Here is a 20,593-nt window from a genome sequence, read left to right as displayed (position 1 = left end):
AATAGTAACCTCCGGTACGTAAAACAAGAAAGATGGAGAGGGACTTTTTACATGGGCATGTAAAACAAGAGGACAAGAAGGAATGGCTTTAAACTGAAAGAGGGCAGGTTGAGATCAGACGGTAGGCAAAAATTCTTTACTCTGAGGGTGGTGAGGCACTGGAAGAACTTGTCCAGAGAAGTTGTGGATGCCTCATCCTTGGAAGTGCCCAAGGCCAGGCTGGATGGGGCTCTGGGCAACTTGATCTAGGGAAAGGTGGCCCATGTTCCTGTTGGAACTACACGATCTTTAAGGTCCCTTAACAACTGAAAACATTCTACAATTCTATTAAAATACAATAAACTGAGGTACATGTAGACCAGCACATATTCTTCAAAAAGTTAATGCACTGCTGAAAGAAATAAAACATTTGAAAATAGAAACATTTGAAGAAGAATCAGAACAATCGTATTCCTCACATCTATACAGAAAATGAAAATTTAATCAACAATGAATTGCTTTAAATATATATAATAAGAGCAAATATATCTATATTTGAAAAAAACCACCGTTCTTTCTAATTAAAATACCTTAAAATTAAATAATTTCACAATTATAAGTGGAAAAATGCTATTAAGTACCAGTAAATCCACAGTTTTATCGCTCATTTCTGTTGTGTCTTTCTCCAGGAACTTTGGAAGGGCAGAAAAGATGGAACTTTGGTTTTGAACTTGTTTTAAAAGGCTAGCTTTTAAAGACAACAGTGATCTTAAACACTGAGATCTCCCTTTAGACTGAAAGAAATAAAAATAACAGAAAACATATTATCAGTCTTGAGCAAGACAGACACTTAAGTCAAAGAAGTTAGTTACTTCTGTTAAAAGCTTCAGTTCAGAAGTCCCAGACAGAAAGGGAGAACAAGTCTGCAAGTATCTATTGCACAGAAACAAGCTGTCATTTGACCATGCTTCAGGAAAGCAGAATTCTCTCAGCACCAGACAACTTTAGTTTGTTTCATACTGAAACAATTTGCTTGCTTCATCCCTAAGAGGCCCTAAAAGCTTCCCTGTATGTAACATTTTCTTGCATTCTTACTAGTAACATATTTCTATTCTTTAAATGCCCAAATCCTTGCTCACTATTCTAGCTTATGCATGAATACCATGATAACTCACTTCTTCAAAAATTCAAACCAGAAACTGAATTGGAAGAGAAGTTGTATTCCATCAGCAAACACAAAAATTCTGAACTAAATATCTATTATATCTTATATGGTTGCCAACAGCTGCAGGACCTTTTCTTTCAATGGTTTCCTTTCTCCCAAACTTAGCTCAATTTAGAAGTCACAGAGAAATGAACAAAAAATGCTTTTAAGCAAGCTTTAATTGCCAGGATGCATACACACTGCATCACTGGGACTGCTGCTGACTGCTCCAAAACAGCAGCAGCCTAAGATACAGGTATTACAGAATCCTTTTTGCATCATTCTGAAAGGATGAGTTGGTAAGAGTAGCATAATGCCTGTCAATGCTCTGAACCAACTCTATAGAAGCAGAAATCCCTATTTCTCTTGCAGTTCCAGGAAAAAGTAACATAGGACAATTAAGACTGTTCCCTTCACTACATTTTACTGAAATATCATCCAGACATGAAGGGAACAAAATTTCAGGAAAACTGTGTATTCATTGTTTTGCAGACCAACACTATTCTCAAAGCAAATTTATAATTCAAATAAATTTAAGCAAATTTCACAGTAAACTAAACTGAGGTACTCGGTTTAGAATTCACACATTTTCATACAGATAAAGCTTTTTACTTAGAGCTTACTGATTCATAACTCTACCTTGAAGTTCTGCAAATTCTGACGGATATTTTCAAGCTGTTGGGTTGAATCAAGCAAAAGGGATTTTATAAATCCTGATGGTGAAAAGTTGTTAGGAAATCTAAGCACTGTTATCATGTATCCATCAGAGACAATGAGGTAGGGTAATCTCGAATGTGAAGAAACAGAGAATCTCTGTCTCATAAGGTCACGTTCAGAATCTGAAGAAGCAGGAGACTGGCCAGAGTCTTGACAAAATGAATGCTGCTGTCTAAAACAAAGACACATCAAAAATTAGGAGGCAATTCTCATATGTAATAACCATGAACAGAAGAGAGAAGAAATAACTTAAGAACATCTAATACCATGTATTCTACTATCCCAATAACTCCTCTCAGAATCCTAAGGAAGTGTCTAAATTTTTGCAGGGTGAGCATTATGGACACAATATTTATGCTCATAAAATGCCAATATTTTGTTGCAGTAGCAACTTTTTCTAATTTAAATAAAAATAAAAACAGCTTTTGTTATCCATTTATTATTTTAAGAATTGTATTTTTTCATGATTTGACTTTAAATTTCTATATTATGTATTGTTATTTACCTCTTACTAGGTATGACAAATGCTTGAAAATGAAAGTTGAAGTCACTTCTAAGAAAGTCACACATAAAAAACAAAATATCCCTCAAGATATTAATCTTAGGATTTCAGTATCAGTTCAGATATTCAAAAGAAAAATACACAAGCACACAAGTCTTCACTTTCAAAAGAGGTCTTAGTCTTTTCTTACAGAGAAATCCCTCCTTAATGAGTTCCAGAAAGCTGTGTTAATATTAGCCTCATAACTTATTATTGCCAAGTATAAAATTATTGTTTGTGTTTATTTGAAAAAAAAGTAGCTGCATATATTCAATAAATAAAGATAATTCATGTATTTTAATACATTTTATTATCTGACTTTTCAACCAGGTAATGTAAGAAGGTATCATAATGTTTTGAACCTCTTTATGAGATGTTACATTTACATACTATCTGGCTTAAGTCAACCAAAATTGATGGCATTTAAAAAAAAAATCTAACTTTAGATTCTATTTTGTTTCCTCTAATTATTGGGGCTACATTACTTTTTGTAACTTTCAGTTTATGCTGAAGAATGTTATCAGAGATCCTTCTATTCCCTTATGCACCCAGCAGTGTGATTTCAAAATTTAGATCTGAAGAACCCCAAAAGGACATTTTAAAAACTAACTAGCTTTTGTCCATGTAAATATGTTATTTACAATGTCTGATATGGAACTTTATATCAAGTTCTATAGGTAAAATTAAATACTTAGCAGGGAAATTGCACCAGATTAAAATAAATTTGCACTTCTAGTACTTCTGTAAATTTCATTTCTTCTTACATCACAAAAACATGCTATTTTTAATTACTAATACCAATACTTTTCGAAAAGCGAATCACAGGATGTATACTTACATTGTCACAACGTCAACTTTCATCACGACAAAACCATTACAAGAAAGAGAACTATGAATGAGAAACAGATACTGAGAAGACAAGCAAGAGAGTGAATTTGAAAGATTACTTTTACGTAAAATTATAATAAATATGATAGAAAGTAAGGTAAGACCATAAGACAGAAACATATAAACATTCAAACCCTTTTACCTGTATGTTATTAGTGGATGAAATGGAATAAACTGTGCTGGTCCAAATTCTACAGAGCAGCCAGATGCAATTAAGGTCAGCAATTCACCCATGCACGTCAATAAAATCAAAGATCCACGTTTTAACATGCAAGCCAAGAAAAGGCTATCAGGAGTCCAACTCATATCACCAACCCAGTAAGATCTAAATTAGACAGGTAAAAAAAATATTTTTTTTCTCCGTCACATTTCTGCATCAGAAAGTTATAATATTTATAAAACAAACAAACAAACAAACAAACTACAACACAAAACTAAAAAAATTCACAGCGACAGCAGAAACAGCATCGAATACTGACCTGATTAACTTGGATGGGACTGTGTTACTCTTGCTACTACAACCTTTAAGGCTACCCGAAACTGTAACAAAATTCAGTGTGTTTAAAAACAAAACCTGAGTGGCCTAGAAAGAAAAAATAAATGAAAAGACATACATAAATGTTTGTATCAAAATGTCACTATTGCACAAAAAACAAAGACTATTACTAAATAAAAGCCTATTTGATGTAATGGAAATGTTATTACACACAAAAGTGACATTGCACTCCAGTATTTATTACTGTTACAGTATTTATTAAATTCTATACCTAATTCTACATTTGAAATATAATTAAGAACTCTAATATACTCAATAGATAATTTGATATTCTGATTAAAATAACTTTTTCTGAAACACTCAATAAAAGATCACTCTTCTGTAGCCTTATTAGTAATTAACAGCTGGAGCTTTGAAAGACTGCATCATTCCAATCTAGTACACCAAATAAGTTGGTCGATACTCTGTCATCGTTAGCACTAAAGAGTACATTAAGATTTAACCTGAGTTGTTAGAAGGAATAACATTATGAAGTGGGAACATCACCTCCAATACGTATTAGGCTGAGGCTTGACTGAGAATCACCAAGAATCTTTGCAGATATAATGCAGTAACTGAAATTAATTTCTTTATTATTGAAGCTTAGAAATGACAGAGGAGCTTACATGGACTTCTAACTGAACACCACATTCAAAACATTACAAGCTGTAGTAGAATATTTTAGCTATGGATATCAATGAGAATATAATCCCATCTATCTCCATGAATGCTGACAAATCATCCTAAAACTGTGTTTTTAAATTCTGCTACCACTTTATTTAAACTGTAGTATTAGCTTAAATGATGCACTATCACCCATACCTTTGGATCAGCTTGATTAACAGCTACTGCAAACAGAAGTCCATCTCTTGCAAACGCACATAGCAAAGCTCCTCTTGACTTTACAGACACACACTGAGGAACCAAGTTAACAAGGGAACAAGTCTGCTGTACCCACTGGATCTGGTATGGCAAAGAACTGGATACCAACAAAAAGACAACAAAACCAAGTGGTTACTCTGTTATGCTGAATGGGATGATTCATTATAGTAAAAAACCATGCAAGACAAGACTATATAAAGCACAAACAACAAAAAAAACCCCAACCTTTTTTTCTTCAAACACCTTACAAATGAAAAAATATTGAGAATAGCATTGAGAATTATTTTTATGGGATAGGAATTTGGGTTATATGTATAGATATATACCTATACATTCAAATAGATACAGATGCATGACATAATTAAGGTAGTTGCATTCTAGCCAGGAACAGCTTTCTCAGACCTTGTAACACTATCCACAAGAATACTCAGAACTTGAAAATCAACAGTACGCTGCTCTGAACGAAGAAGTTGTTGGTGCCCCATTACTGGATGTGGTCATGACTTCAGGTTGCAGTTGCTACATATATATACACATTTCTACACTGAGTATGTTATGCTCTATTTCATTTTCTATATTACCTGAAAGACATTATCATGTTACTGATAAACTTAGTGGACATTAGATCAAGGAGGACATCATTACTAAGTCAGTATCAAAGTACCACGTCACATTTAGGGCAAAATTTTAGCAAGTTTTTCAAATGACACCTGCAGAGGACATTTCCATTTAAACTTATAGATTTGTGTATCTCATTTAGGAAGAGGAATCTATGCTCAAGATAATCGCTCAATTGCATTTTTACGTGATCGTATAATTATTTCAATACGTGGTCCCAACCCAGAGAAAAACACACCCACACTTTCACAGCCAAGCAAAAGAGATGAAAAGGGGAACAGAAAACAAATAAAATACACAAATCTGCATAATAAAGAAGAGGAAGATGTATTCAGGGCATTCATGGCTGCACAGTATAAGAAATAGAAGAAAATATAAGATACATAAGCAATAAGAGGAAAAAAAAACAAGAAAAAGACATTCTATTAGCATGATGCAAAAAACTCTGACAGTAAAATGTGTGCACAGATGTGTATGTATGCATAGCCACCCACACAGAATGATAAATACATTCAGTTTTATTTAGATGTAAGCTAATAATGAAATATGGAATATGTAAGTAAATGCTGTTACATTAATTACATTTTACAAGGATCATGTAGCAATAGGACAGGGGAGAAGGGCTTTGAACTGACAGAGGGTATGCTGTGAACTTACATATGTAAACATAAGTAAGAACTTGTAACCACAGGATAATTGGATATAACTGTGTTCAATCGCAGCTCTGAGTCCCAGCTCTAAATAATAATTAAAATGCTCCTGAAGCTATTGTAACTCCAGATATCTTTGAACTTACCTAACATGTTTAAAGGTATTTTCGTGCCATCGAAGAACCAAAAATGTGAGCACCAAACACTCTCCAGAGTAAAATATGAAAGTGCATAAACAGCAATCACCCAGTATCTGTGGGAAAAAAGGACACAATCAAAACGAACACAAAAAGCTCATTACACACAAGTTTCTCTTTAATTATCTATACAATTAAATCAATAGCTACTACAATTCAGATTAAATAACATAATGTTGTCATTCAGAAATGTAAGGACTGGCAAGAATATTAAAAGGCTAGATAAACTCTGATCTGATCCAGTAGGGCTGTTCTTATGTTGTCATTAAAGGTAACATGACCTGAACTATTAAGTTTACACACAATACCAAATGGGCAGCCATTGCTCTCAAAATTCAGTATAGCTTCTCTGGCTCTAATTTAATTAGGAAATTAAATGATTGCTTTAGGGTTTATTTTTTACCTCATTCTGTATGAAAGCAGCATGCAATCCAACTTCTTTTTCTTCAGTAGAAGGCAACATGACTGATTTATCAGGTAAAATTTGCGTCCAACGCCCAGAAGAAGAGTTTTTATAAGAGGATGTATTTTCATGTTCTGTGCTCTCCCACAAAAAGACACATGCTGTAGGAGTAGTTAATAGTGCCTTTCTGCCATCTCCAGATACATACAAGTACAACCTCATTAAACACTCTGGGGGAAAAAAAAAACCAAAATCAAAAAAACAACAAACAAAACAATGTGTTATGATAGTTTCTGTTCCTTTGTTAGACATAGAATGAAAAACAATAGAGAAAGGAAATTTCTTTTCTTGTCTATCACAAGAAATCCAAGTTGCCACCTTAAGTATCTTCCATTTCCAGCTTCACCAGTGATAGCAGCCCTTGGGCAGCTATGTCAGAAGGGATGTCCATTTTTATGCACGTTATGAGTTATCTTTCCCACCAGACCCAATCATCAGAGATGTTTCCTGAGATTGCCTTTCTTGAAACCCATCTTTCATGAAAAGAAGCAATAAATGTGTAAGTGCTCTACTATGTATTACCTTTAGCTCCTAATTGCACCACTAATCTTCCCTGAAATGGCAGAATTGCTTGTACAATACCTCACTTTACAAGCTGGTATCAGTGATATTTCCAATACATGATAATATTTGATACTTAAGTTTGCAAATATGTGCCTTTATTTTGTTCTCTCCAGCTAGCATTTGTCATAAAATCCCACTTACAGAACAAGCTTCAAGTTATCCATATACTGTTTACATCAGATGTACATCTGCTCTGAAGTATTAATAACCTAGTCGGGAACCGAACAGCTAAAAACTAACGATTAAAAAATACACTTACAGCTTTTGAAAATTAATTACTACTTAAAGGGGATTACTAAACACAAATACTTGTAGCATTCAAATGACAAAAAAGACACTTGCCAAAGTTGAGCTAGCTTACAAATTATACACATGCAAAACAATGGGAAAATATAGCTTTACTCATGAAATAAGATTTAAGGAAAAGAAAACAATTTTCCTTCTATTCCATTTTTCACAGGATTAATTGAAAAAAATCTACCTTGTGCTGCTGCCACTACTTTCCTGGACTCTTCAATTGCTGGCACAATTTTCAAACAGTCCCGATCTTTATTCCAAAGAAAGAGCTCTCCTGTTGTAAGTATTCCTGCCAACCAAGCAGCTGTGTTCATTGGGGGAGAGAAGTTTTGAAGGATATTATTGTGAAGTACTTAAATTACTGCTCTTCCATCTTAGCCACAGTTCTAAAGTTGACAGTAAACTGGTAAATCCTTAAGATATTCTTTCTAGACTGTTACAAATAAAAATAAAATAGCATGAACTTATAATACACGAGATATTATACTTAACCGTTTCCTGATGTTGTTAAGACAACCACATTTTTCAACAATGACTGCAGCTGAGGGATTTTCTTCCTTGTCTTCCCTGATACCAGGTTAATTTCATTTATATGTTTACCATCTAGAAGAAAAATAGCCTCTTTTTCCTGTTAAAAGAATAAAAGAGCATTTAATTTTTTAAAATGTTATTTTCTACATAAGCCTGTAAAATAATGCACGCATAAAAAATATTACAGTAAATAATAATAAAAAAAATTTGTTAAGAGCTGCAATTGCCATACTAACTTCATTCTTTGGCATATCTGCTTTACGGTACAACATCATATCTAGCATCAACCTACAGATGAATTTGATTCACAGGTTTCAAACTACCAAGTTAATTTTACAGTCATTATTAAAAACTTCTTCAAAGTAACTCTATGTGCTAAAAAGATAATAAAAATTGGACGCAATCTATCTTGTCTTGTAGTGTTTAATTTAGTGAGATATTTGTCAGTGATTCCAATTAAAAAAAAAAAAAGAATTGGCCTCAAATTACTACCTACTTAAATTCCAATCACAGATGAGAAAAAAAATTACTCTTGTTTTATTGAAAAAGTCTAAGAAAGCACGTCTTTCAACACATGCAGGATGCAATGGGGAAAAAGAAATTGTTCACGTTTCCCACAACATTCTGTAAAAAGTTATGAAAAACTAGAACCACCAAAACAACAATCTCATATAAGCGACAGGTCTTTTGTGAAGGAAAACAAACAAAAAAAGGCTCTGCATTGTTTCTCTGAGAAATCTTGAATCTCCAAGCTCATGTCAATAGGATAAAAACCCAAGCCATTTATTTTAATAACTCTTAATATGCATTCAAATCAGTTCCTGAGGCTTTTTTTACCTAAACCCTCCTCAAGTAAGTGGAAATGCAAAGTATTATATAATTAGAAACCCTACTCTTAGCAGAATTTTATTTAAATAGAAGTTCATTACACTTACCTGTCCAACCCACGAGATGCGAGGCCACGGTTTTCTTTGCTTGATAGATGTAGAGATGAGAATATCGAGCTTAATCTCCATTCTTATTGAGTCTCTAGGTAACCATTATACAGAAAAGGTAAATAGTGGCTCTTTCACACATTCCTAAAGAATCTGAAGAAAGGAAAAACAAGCAAACAAAAAAAGGACCAGAAGTTTCTGTTATATTGGGGTGGGAGCAGAAGGCAGGAAACCAGGCGCAAACTCTTGACTACAGCAGCTTCCCGCTGAACACAAACAGAGGTGATGCTTACCCAAACTCTATTTTCACTTTGGCCGCTTACGGGCGATGTGCTGTTCAGTCGTGCGGGTTATTACACGGTCGTTCAGGTGTCGAGAGAGAGAAGTCGCAAGACAGAGTACATTGCTGAGAACTCTAAAAACACAGAAAACGGGGAAAACGCCTCGCAGCCTCCTAGGGCAGGGGATCAGGAATGCCAGTGGCTGGGACGCCCCTGGGAGGGCCGACCGCTCACCCGCGCCTGGGGACGGGAGAGCGGCACCAGCTGCCCCCACCGCCTCCGTGCGCCATCCTAGGGAACCCGCTCTGTTTGTGCGAGCTCCTCCCTCGGGAAACGAACAGCGGGAGGAGCGGCGGCCCAAAGCGATGCTCACTCGGCACAACAGCCGGAGCCGCAGCGCTGGGAGAGCCCCGATCTGGCGGCCCCGGTTCCGACTCCTACTCCGGCTCCGGCTCCGGCTCCAGCCCCGGCCGCAGCTCCAGCCCGCGCTCTGCCCCGCTGCCCCCGCGCCGCCGCAACCGCCGGGGCCGGGCCAGAGCAGGGCGCAGCCGCAGCGCCGCCCCAGCACTGCCCCCGCCCGCGTAGCTCCGGAGGGATGGGCCCGGTGGGATGGTCCAGGTGGGAGGGTCCTGCCGCACAAGGGCGGATCTTCCTCTGCCTCCCCGAGCCAGGCTCCGCGTACAACAGCCGGCTACCCCTCCACTTCTGAGCCCGCCGGCTTGGCAAGCTGGGTGGGAGCCTCGCTCGCAGCCTAGAAAGCCAACCGTATCCCGAGCTCCATCCAAAGCAGCGCAGCCACCAGGACGACATAGGTGATTCTGCGCCTCTAATCTGCCCTGGTGAGACCCCACCTGTAGCATTGCGTCCAGCTCTGGGATTCCCAACACAGGAAGGACATACACCCGTTAGAGCCGGTGCAGAGCAGGGCAGCGATGATCAGGTGGCTGGAGCACCTCTCCTACGAAGACAGACTGCGGCTGTCCAGCCTGGAGAAGGCTCTGGAGAGACCTCATTGTGGTCTTTCAGTAATAAACAGGGGCTTAAAAACAAGGGGGGGGGGGGGGCTTTTTACAAGGGTGGATAGTGACAGGACAAGGGAGAACGGTTTTAAACAAAAAGAGAAAAATTTTAGATTAGATGTTACAAAGAAACGCTTTGAGGGTGGAGAGGCACTGGCACAGGTTACCCAGAGGAGTTGGGGCTGCCCCATTGCTGGAAACATGCAAGGCCAGATTGGATGGGGCTTTGAGAAACCTGGTCTAGTTGAAGATGTCCCTGCCCATGGCAGGGGGTTGAACTATTTGACCTCTAAGGTCCCTTCAACACAAACCATTCTGTGATCCTAAAAAGACTGAGGGGGGTGTGAGTGAGAAAGTGGCTGATACTTACTTGCCAGCTGAGGTTAAACCATGACAACGTGAAATACAAGTTCTGTGAGCAGTCACTTTGTTTCATCACTTTGAAGAAATGTGCTTGATTCCCTTAGAACAGCTATTCTTTCAAACTGCCTCGTTTCTACCTTCCCCTACCTTTCCTTAGTCACAGTCTTGACTGAGAATTAGTAACACTGACACAGAAGGAAAACAGTCCAATAAAAGTAATGATACATGTGTTCATAATGTTAATGACAACTGGTTCACATTCATGTTAGTCAGTTACTTCCTTCTAATTGTCACTATTTATTTAATCTACCACATTAACCCACCCGTCTCCTCTGATCTTAGTTTTTCACATCCCTCCAGATTTAAAATGGGAAACAACCTACCCTTTCTCCACCTGAAAGCTGAGCAAGTGTTATGAAAACAACAGGTAACGTCTACACTGCAATTACCTCCTGTCATGTGAAAAATATCAGAGGTAACTTGTGATACACTTTAAAATACTCTTACTTTGGTAAACTTGTAATGTTGCCAGAGGCATCTTTATTCTATGAACTAGAGAAAAAAAACCCAGAAGTTGAACCTCCAGTCTGTGACTTGTGACTGTTCCCAACTCTTCCATTAGTTCTCCAGATCTGAGAATAGAAATCTGCTTACATATATTACAGAATAACAACATACTTTCATATAAATATTAAAATTTAGTCAAATACATCAGGCAAGACTGTGGACATCATTTGTATGAAGCAAACTGCACTAACTTGACCAGTGTAAATCCATATCCCTTGTGAAACAAAGCTATTACCAGCAAGTAACTTCTAATCTCTAAAGATAGTATATTTTACATGGAAAGATGCAAATCTTTTTCCCAGGACACACAGGATATCCTCTATGTAAATACTTCGTAAGGAGATTTTAACACTGCCAAAGGAAAAAGCTAATAGTAATACTTCACATTTATTTTGATCTAAAGAGGTAAAAAAAATGCATTTTAATTTATAGATTACTTCCCTGAGTGTATTCTTTGGCTTAAAATCATCAGAATGCATCTGTTAGGTCAGAGTGAAAGAAATGTACTCTAAGTAGAGTAATTAGATCTTGTAGAAAAGGCTCTGTAGAGCACTCATTTATCATGTGAGGAGCAGAGGGATTGATGCCCACATTCTCCAGCACTTTTCATTCCTCTCAAGGCCCTTGGTGGGGGTCACATGTCCTCTAGAGGCACTAGGAGGAACAGAGTGGAGCAGTGGAAGTGTGCTGAGCCCATAACACAGTGGTCAATGGATTAAAACCATCCTCTGCTAATGGATTTTTTGTCTTTCATAAGGCACAAGAGCTAGCAGTCCCCAAAAGCAAGAAGCTGGGCAAGAAATCAGCATGGCAGAGTAGGGAACTGGTGCTAAGACTAAGTAGTGAAGCAAATGCACAATCATTGGAAACTAGGACAGGGCACCTGGGAAAAGTATAGAGATGAAGTACAGCTGTGTAGGAATGAGGTGAGGAAGGCCAAGGAGAAGCTGAAACTGAACATTGTCAAAGGATGCAAAGAATATTAGAAAGGGCTTCTACAGGTATGTGAACCCATGAGGTGCATCACAGAGTCCTGAGGAAATGGGCTGTAGTTCCCAAGCCGCTCTTCATGATATTTGAAAGGTCATGGTGGTCAGGTGAAGTCCCAGGCACTGGAAAAAGGGAAACATTGTTCCCATCTTTAAAAAGCGTAGAAAGGATGATTCTGGGAACTACTGACTTGTCAGCCTCACCTCTGTGCCTGGGATAATCACAGAAAAGATCCTCCCAGAAGCTATGCTAAGGCACATGGAGAACAGGGAGGTGATTCAGAAAAGCCAGCACGGCTTCACCAACCCAGTGACCTTTTGTGATGGAGTGACTGCATCAGCGGACAAGGAAAGGCCTACAGATGTCATTTATCTGGACTTCTGTAAAGCCTTTGACATGGTCCCCCACAGCTGCCTTCTCTCTAAATTGGAAAGATGGATTCGATGGGTGGGCTGTGAGATGGGTAAGAAATGGTTGGATGTTGCACCCAGAGGGTAGTGGTCAATGGCTCAGAGTCCCAAAGGACACCAGTGAGAAGTGACAACCCTCACGGGTCTGTGTTGGGACCAGTGTTATTTAGTACTTTAGCAATGACAAGGACAAAGGGATTGAGTGCACCCTCAGCAAATCTTGAGGTGAGTGGTGCTGTTGACACACCTGAAGGATGGGATGCCATCAAGAAGGGCCTGGACAACCTTGAGAACTGGGACCATGAGAATCTCGTAAGGTTTAACAAGGCCGAGTGCAAGGTGCTGGACCCGGGTCAGAGCAATCTCCAGTATAAGCACAGGCTGAGGGATGAACAGATTGAGAGCCCTGGAGAGAAGGACTTGTGGGTGGTGGTAGATGAGAGGCTGGACATGACCTAGCCATGTGCGCTAACAGCCCAGAAAGCCAAACATGCTCCTTTGTCTGCATCTAAAGGAGCATGGGCAGCAGGTCAAGTGAGGGGAGTCCAGGAATATACACAATTTGGTGTTTGTGTGCATGTAAGGAAAGTAGACAGAAGTCATTTCATGAGTTCTTTATTTGATTTTAACAGATACAACATTTTATTAGAATGGAATAGGGAAAATAATTTGATGAACAATATTAAAAGTTCTTTCACTAACAATACAAATTAGATTGCCAATTTCTGCAGCTTCATCCCAAACATTCTATTTAGAGAGGCAGGCTGTATTTAAAGTGACAGTTATGAAATAATGATTATCTTTGTTATTGTAGTTATGACTGCATCATTACTCCTCTGTATGACCACATTTACAACCTGACTCATCTACATACACTTTTATCACCATTCTGCAGTTGTCATTTCTTGTTTTGATAATTCTAAAACAGCTATCAAGTAGATTTTGCATCCTGATTTTCCTCATTACTTTAAGTAAAATAAAAACATTTTCTAAATATTCTTATCCCCAAGGCAAAGATCAAACAATGAATTTTATTTCAACATTAAAAAAAAGCTTTCTCTTATTAAAAAAATGGTAGTAGTAAAAGAAACTCCATTTGTCACATTTACATTCTACAATTTGTAGATACCTTTAGAATAGCATGAATACATAATAGAAAACTGCAGCAGGAGAAACAGCTTCCTCAGGATTTTTTTCTGAAGATTTGTTCTTTCAGAGATTCAGTGCAGTTTACATTACCTGTACTAACGATTCTGTTACTGCACTAAGTCAATCAGGGAAGTCGTTCTAACTTGGCCTGTAGAGATTTAAAATTCCCAACAGTTGTCTGAACCATTAGTGTCGGGCTCATAGACTGAAGTTCAACCAGGTAGCAACTGACAGCATCCAAGCAAACATTTGTGAATCTCCGCCTGTTAAGAAAACACAGAATAATAACAAGCTCCTTTTTGATCCTGTATATTAGAATTAACTTGAAATAGAAAGTGAGCATTCTTTCAGTTTCAATGGAATAACACATCAAGAAGACATCTGTCAGCTACTTTTAGTTTTCAACTATTTATTAGAAAAAATTATTTTTGAAATCTAATGCTTGTGACTACAGTATAATGGGAAAATAAATGAACCATTACTTCTTATTGGATATTAAACATAAGCTATAAAACACAATACAGTTATTAGCAATACAAAATATTTAATATTTAGATACTACTTTATATATGAATACAGTAAATGTATTAGTTATTAATTTAGATAGCAATTTAAATAAATTAGAATCAAATCTCAGTTTAGGTATTCTAATAAATTAGTGTATTTAAATTGGCAAATCATAGAAGACTGATCAAGTGAGAAAACATAGAGGTTAACTGTATGTGGACAGGGGATATTTACATGTATATTTTCAAAAGAATAAGAAACGTTTATGTTTAGAAGATTTATGAAGACTTTGCCTAGTTCTGCTCATTATTTTTGAGACAAGATAGCTCTGACTGAAGCTCAAATTGAAGCTCTCCTATTCAAACAAAAATTGTCAAAGCTAGAGATGATATATAGGCAACTTATTCAAGTACTTAGCTATTTTTTCACTGGAAACCTTTTTTAACATTACACCCACATTTTTGCCTGGTGTGAACTAAGCTGAATTTTAGTCTTGGAGACTGCTTCATCATCAACCTCTTAAAAACAATTTGGAAAGATCTATCCCAGTGTTGAGTCTTCTCTTTTCCAGAATAACTCAGAGCTTCTAGAATTTCAACATGAAAAAGTTCATTTTTTAGTCACAAAACGCCCTTTTCTAATTTTCCTCCCACTTTTCCCACATTGCCTCAAATTTTTCCATAATACTCCTTGAAGTATTTTGCCAAAAATTTACAAAATAATCCTCTCAATTCCTCATGGATCTTCAGTGAAGTGAAGAAAATTAACTTTGTTGTAGCAGTTTATACGGAGAACCCTAAAAGTTTCTAACAAATGGTTTTGAATGAAGAGTGCCACTGCCAGTAATCACTGCTAGGAATAAAATACTAAATTCACCCAAAAGAAAAGAAGAAAAGCTTTGGGAATTGTTGAAATGCAGTATTTTAGAGTATTTTATATCTTCCACTTTTTATTAGGATATAGTTGCCCTTCTTACCTCATAGCTACTCTGCTTGGATCCTGTACGTATCCTGATAGTAATACATGAATACATTCTAAGAGGTGTAAAGGCTTTTTCATTCTATTCCAATATGGGTCCTAAAAAAAAAAAATCCAAAATATTAAGGACAAAAATAGTAAGGACACAAGAAAAAAAAAAGCGTGTGGTACGTACAAAAAGTGCCAGCTGTGGTAATTATTTATCTTAATCTACATTATATCTATATTAAAGTAATATTTTAAGCACTAAAACATACATGAATTTAACTCAGTTTTCCATTACTAAACAGTCTGTAACATAAGAGATTATAAAAAGTTCTGAATTTCTAGGAATCTGGGTAAAAAGAAGCCAATCAATTCTTTGTTTATTACATCAATGGATCAGACAAACTGCAGTAATACAGCAAATTTTAATCATTATTAGAAAACAAAATTAATATGTTCAATAGATGCTATTCCTTCTGCAATGTAAGAATTCTATTTCATGCTAAATCTGCTCTAGGTGGAGTAAAAGAACTAAAAAAATTTCCTCATGCTCTAGGATTGAAATGAATAGAACAAACAGGGAGGGGAAAATGCAGCTTTAACAGTCTTTAAGTAAAGAAAGCAAAACTATGAACATGATATTTGACTATATTCCACCTTACATTACTTTATGTTTCCCACTAAAGACAGACCTTGATAGCAACTGAAAACAGAATTTCTCTTTTGTGCTACTTTCCTTACCCGTGCTTTAAACAGTTGGTCATATACTTCAAGCAGCCTTTGCAATGGCACTCCAATTTCTTGCATGGTGTATGTTACAAAACCTACATCCCAGTTCAAAGAGCAGACCTGTTGTTCTAGAAACTGCACTAAAAAATCTGGAGGACAAAAAGAAAGGTAATATTTAGATTGCAACTTGTTAATGGGAATCTTTCAGAGAAAGGCATTTAAAAGTAATTTATTCAAGGTTAATTTTTCTTTCTTCCACACAGTTGGTACCTTTCTCCTGTGAAGCACATGGAACAGGTTCCCTCAGTCTACACTGAGGGAAGGCTACACAAAACTTAACTACCTGCAAAGATGGTATTAGGCTATCAGCGAGGCATGGCAGGGATTACTTACACCAAGGATTTTGTTACAGTTTTGCCACGCAACTATGCTGTCAAGAAAAAATTCATTAATTTTTTTTTAGCACAAAACACATACTACCATTACATTTGCTAGAACAGCCAGCAACACTACTAGAGCTTTTATCAGGTTTTAGTATCAATAACAATTAACAGTGTGTTGTTTAGCACTAAATATTCATACTGAATGTTGTTGCACAGTAGTTTAGTATTATAAAAGAAGACTGAGTGCTGAACAATACATTTGCCAGGTTTTTCTATAATACCAAGTTGTCAAAACCTGTGAGAATTTCAAAAGCAGAAACTCCAAAAAGGATCCAGAAATTTCCTGAATTCTGTTTTCAGAATTTGCCCCTTCAGACAGCAGCAGATATTTCAAGAGATAGCAGATAAACGTGGTTGCCTAAAACCTAATTTTATATATAAATACACACTTTTATGTCACACTTAGATAGAAACAAACTTTACTACTTTCTAAAATGGGATCTGCACAGCCATATAAAATGCTACCGCCATCTAAACTTCATTTACTTCCTGTTTCTTTTAGGATTAAAACAGACAAATTTCTTAGTTTAAAACTTTGTTAAAAGGCTAAAAAGAAAGCTGAAACCCATTCACGTAACATGTATGCTTGTTCAGTATGCAGGCTAAACAACTTGCCTAGAGGAAAGTAACGAGGTGTGCCAGCATATATCTTTCCAAGCAGTGTCAACTTCAGACAAAGTGCTTGCATTCTGTCAGCAGGGCTCAGAGCCACACTATCACTCAATTCTGAAAGTGGAAAGAAAACAGAGAGAACTTCAGAAAATACTATTGTCAATACAAAATCAGCACATGGAAGTGAAAATACAACTTTTTCAAGTGTATATTCACAGATGTTTACATTTCATTGAAGTTCCATGCAAATCTACTTAAAACACAACCAAACAAAAACACATCCCCAAACCCCACAACAAACTCACTACCACATAGCTTTTCCTTCAAAACCCTGTTGATGTTGTTTGCACAATGGCAAACTCAAGCCCAAAATCCAAGGGGGAAAAACCACAAAACAACCAAACAGGAAGAGAGAGTGAATTACTAACTCATGGTAAAAGATTGTCACAGCTGAGTGGCCAAGCTTGCAGAGCTGTGCCCACTACTCTGTTCCTCTATAAATGGACAGAAACCGTACACTTCCACTCCTGTCAACATTATGCATGCAGAATTTTCTGAGGGTTTTTTTTTAATTTTTGTCATTATAAATTTATTTATATTTTAACATTTAATTTACACTTAACATTTTTATTACAATGTCTTAACAGTGAAATCTTCACACAGAATTTCACACATATTCTGAAGTTCACATATAATGGAATCATGGGATGAAACTTTTGAAATGTTATCTGCAATGTGATTATTCAAGCCTTATGCACAACATACTCGAACACATGTAAAAATATCACTTTTCTGTCCTTTAGGCACAAAACCCAAAGGTAATAATGTTAATTAATTACTAGTTACCTACACTAAAGAAATATATTACAGAACAGTCCAAAAAAGATGCATCTCACTTCGACAGCATAACAGCAGCAGCATACTCAGTTTTAAAAGCTATAACTGTACCACTTTCCTATAGTTCTAGTTTGTACCACTCCTAGTCCACTAAGACCTACCTTTTTCAATGATTTCTTGCCAGAGAGTCTGCACCAATATAGGGTCAGAATGACCTGCACAATGTATAATTGCAAGCTTGCACTCCGAGAGCTTAAAAGGGTCAGCAAATTCTCCATAAAGCTGAAAGAAAAATTACCGGACTTTATATTTCATTTAGGTTAAAAAAGAAATGCTAAAAGTCAGCTGTTCCTTGTGTGGTAGACATTCGATTAGCTGAAGTGCAACTTAAGTAATTGTTGTCAATCACTAATTTTTTTGCTACATTTAGTTTCACTTCTTAAACACAATCCCAAATTTTATATGAAGTTAAAATTCAAACTGTTAAATTTTCAACAATTTTACCAACAAAGAGACTTAATAAAGAAGATGAACATGTAAAAGAAACCAAGGTACTGAAGGCTGAAAGACTATCAAAGTACAGAAAAAGACAGTGTAGGGTAACAGACATTCTGAAACCAGGAATGCTAAACTGTCTATGACTTTTCCTAGTCAGCATAGGATCATTCTTTGTAAAACACTTTTTCCCCCCAACATTTTATAAACCGAATTTTAACACAGGGAAATTTCAATCACCTTGGTTATATCCATCAGCTCAGCATCAAGTTGGGAGATTGCGTCTTGTACTGAAGAATGATGGGAATACTGACGCTGTAACGTTTCTTGTATTTGAAGCTGGATCCCTGCAACCTTGTTTAAAATGGAAAATACAGTATTTCAAGTCTGAAGGAATTTAATCAGAGTTTAAGAATACACCCAGAATAAAATTTAACTTATTTAAATGCAGAAATGTTACTGCCTTACACCACTGAATCTATTATCATATCATATCATTATTATCTATCAACTGCATAACTTTGCCATACCAGGAAGACAGCACAGAAATCAGAACTGGTAATAAAAATGTCATGTGCCAATGAGACAAAGTGAAATAATGCATTTGTGGTGTAGCTTAATTTTTTTTCTTACTTCCATTTTCTCTTCTAGTTCATGTAGGAATTCACCATCTGCAGCTATAGAGGATATGGCCGTGGAACTTTTGGCACTCAAAATGGCACGTGCAATGTATTCAAGACGCTGCTGAAGAGAAATTTCTGTGCTGCAAAACAAATATTTCAAACAGGATGGGTACTTTACATAATTATTTGAGGATTAGTTACATTTTAACTTGACCTTGGGAATTAGCATGTGGCTTTTCCTGATTTTACTAAATTGTGCAGGATATGGTCCATCCATGTAACCCCACCTTTGCTGCAGGCTCAGTTCTAATGTATTTCTTAACTCATTGCTCCAGTTAAACTATTGCATTATAAAAATCTGTGTAAGAAATGACCACTTAATATACGGTACTTACAACACGAAATACATAGCAAACTCATGTATAATACATAAAATAAACATTACAATTTCTTTCCAATAACTGTCTGGATTCAAAGCTAATATATTCTATTAAATTTTTTTAGAAAACCTCCTTGGGCATTGGCATTTTCTTGTCCTTGGCCTTTTCTTAAGATACCTACACATAAGGTCTTGATTTTAGTTTGTTTGATTTTTACCTAGTTACCTCAGTATATGCAATAGATCGCACATAATCCATACCTATGCAGGTCAGCCAACTTAGCCAAGACTCTGGCAGCATTACTAAAATTCCTGTTCTTCTCAAAGTATCTCCACAGTAAATCCATATAGCGAACTTTGTTTTGGTCAATCTTGGTCATCCGCACCAGGTAAGGTTCCAAGAAGGGGGCAGTAACCTGCAGAAATCATAAAGAGAACATTTATACTCTTGCTCTTCCTCGTTTCTTTAAAGCACTCACATTGTTACAATTAACTCTTCTAGTTCGCTGTCTGTAGATGAGCTCACCTGTAACAGTTTGTCCGCCAAGTCAGCTTGTATCAACCAGTTGTAAAGTGCAATACTGAAGAGTTCATCTGTAGAACGCTGAGCCAGCTTTAGCATTTGTTCAAACTAAGGGAGAGAAAGGCCAAAGCTGTTATTCCACATGTGGTTACATTACATTAAGCACTGAATTCCTATGTGACAATACTTCGGTACATGTTATTTGTGCGTCATCATTTCTACAGATTGTCTAGATATAGAAGCCAATTCATGGCAAATCTTCACTTTGAACGAATCCATAATTTTATTAGAACGATAAATTCTATACCCCTTCAAATCACACTATTTTCTGGAGTGCAGCCATGACTTTTTTGTGAGTTTCTTACATGGTGCCCTGCTTCTTCGTTGCTTAGCATGTTGGGGTCAGATGACAGCACTGGAGGACCTGGCTTTTTGGGTACACTGGGAGACTGAGGAGCAGCTTTACTCTGATTCACTAACTCTTGAAGGGTGTCAGTGATACACTTGTAGCTGTTCAATCTGTAAACAGAGCAAAAGAAAAGTCTCATAATTTTCATTGCAACTATCTATGAAAGATTATTCTCAAGTGTTGTTATTGTATGACTTTGTAGACAGTTACTAAAATTGAAAAATGTCATAGATCATTTTAAGATAGTTGTCACAATCTAGTTTATTCTCATTTATATTGCTAACAAGTATTTC

At 36.7% G+C, this 20,593-nt stretch overlaps 2 protein-coding genes and 1 long non-coding RNA gene across 7 annotated transcripts in view; 1 reads left to right on the top strand and 2 right to left on the bottom strand.

The window, feature by feature from the left end:
- Positions 1 to 9,762, bottom strand: part of CPLANE1 (ciliogenesis and planar polarity effector 1) — a 55,591-nt gene extending 45,829 nt beyond the window's left edge. For all 4 annotated transcript variants that reach the window (XM_039385636.1, XM_039385639.1, XM_039385638.1 and 1 more), the window contains exons 1-11: positions 9,295 to 9,762; positions 9,002 to 9,154; positions 8,028 to 8,163; positions 7,720 to 7,839; positions 6,615 to 6,844; positions 6,161 to 6,267; positions 4,687 to 4,843; positions 3,809 to 3,912; positions 3,472 to 3,654; positions 1,823 to 2,072; positions 621 to 773 (exon numbers count right to left, since the gene is read on the bottom strand). In XM_039385636.1, the coding sequence (XP_039241570.1) occupies positions 621 to 773; positions 1,823 to 2,072; positions 3,472 to 3,654; positions 3,809 to 3,912; positions 4,687 to 4,843; positions 6,161 to 6,267; positions 6,615 to 6,844; positions 7,720 to 7,839; positions 8,028 to 8,163; positions 9,002 to 9,082 (1,521 nt within the window). In that variant the 5' untranslated portion in view covers positions 9,083 to 9,154; positions 9,295 to 9,762. The remainder of the gene's footprint in view (positions 1 to 620; positions 774 to 1,822; positions 2,073 to 3,471; positions 3,655 to 3,808; positions 3,913 to 4,686; positions 4,844 to 6,160; positions 6,268 to 6,614; positions 6,845 to 7,719; positions 7,840 to 8,027; positions 8,164 to 9,001; positions 9,155 to 9,294) is intronic.
- Positions 9,763 to 9,861: 99 nt separating this feature from the next.
- LOC113994743 lies at positions 9,862 to 19,501 on the top strand. The gene is made up of 3 exons (XR_003543193.2): positions 9,862 to 10,121; positions 11,025 to 11,091; positions 19,018 to 19,501. It is a non-coding gene; the product is annotated as an uncharacterized LOC113994743 (long non-coding RNA).
- The window catches only part of NUP155 (nucleoporin 155), a 30,963-nt gene continuing 23,600 nt past the window's right edge, over positions 13,231 to 20,593 (bottom strand). For both annotated transcript variants that reach the window (XM_027734115.2, XM_027734116.2), the window contains 10 exons: positions 20,257 to 20,410; positions 19,895 to 19,999; positions 19,630 to 19,784; positions 19,000 to 19,129; positions 18,607 to 18,720; positions 18,033 to 18,153; positions 17,038 to 17,148; positions 15,992 to 16,128; positions 15,264 to 15,364; positions 13,231 to 14,043 (listed from right to left, as the gene is read on the bottom strand). In XM_027734115.2, coding sequence (XP_027589916.1) covers positions 13,905 to 14,043; positions 15,264 to 15,364; positions 15,992 to 16,128; positions 17,038 to 17,148; positions 18,033 to 18,153; positions 18,607 to 18,720; positions 19,000 to 19,129; positions 19,630 to 19,784; positions 19,895 to 19,999; positions 20,257 to 20,410 — 1,267 coding nt within the window. In that variant the 3' untranslated portion in view covers positions 13,231 to 13,904. The remainder of the gene's footprint in view (positions 14,044 to 15,263; positions 15,365 to 15,991; positions 16,129 to 17,037; positions 17,149 to 18,032; positions 18,154 to 18,606; positions 18,721 to 18,999; positions 19,130 to 19,629; positions 19,785 to 19,894; positions 20,000 to 20,256; positions 20,411 to 20,593) is intronic.

This window comes from Pipra filicauda, unplaced genomic scaffold, assembly GCF_003945595.2.
Source record: "Pipra filicauda isolate LSUMZ 115617 unplaced genomic scaffold, ASM394559v2 scaffold426_size588282_pilon, whole genome shotgun sequence".
Taxonomy (NCBI): domain Eukaryota; kingdom Metazoa; phylum Chordata; class Aves; order Passeriformes; family Pipridae; genus Pipra; species Pipra filicauda.
The sequence above is the reverse complement of the archived record's forward strand: the minus strand, read 5'-3'. Positions and strand labels throughout refer to the sequence as shown.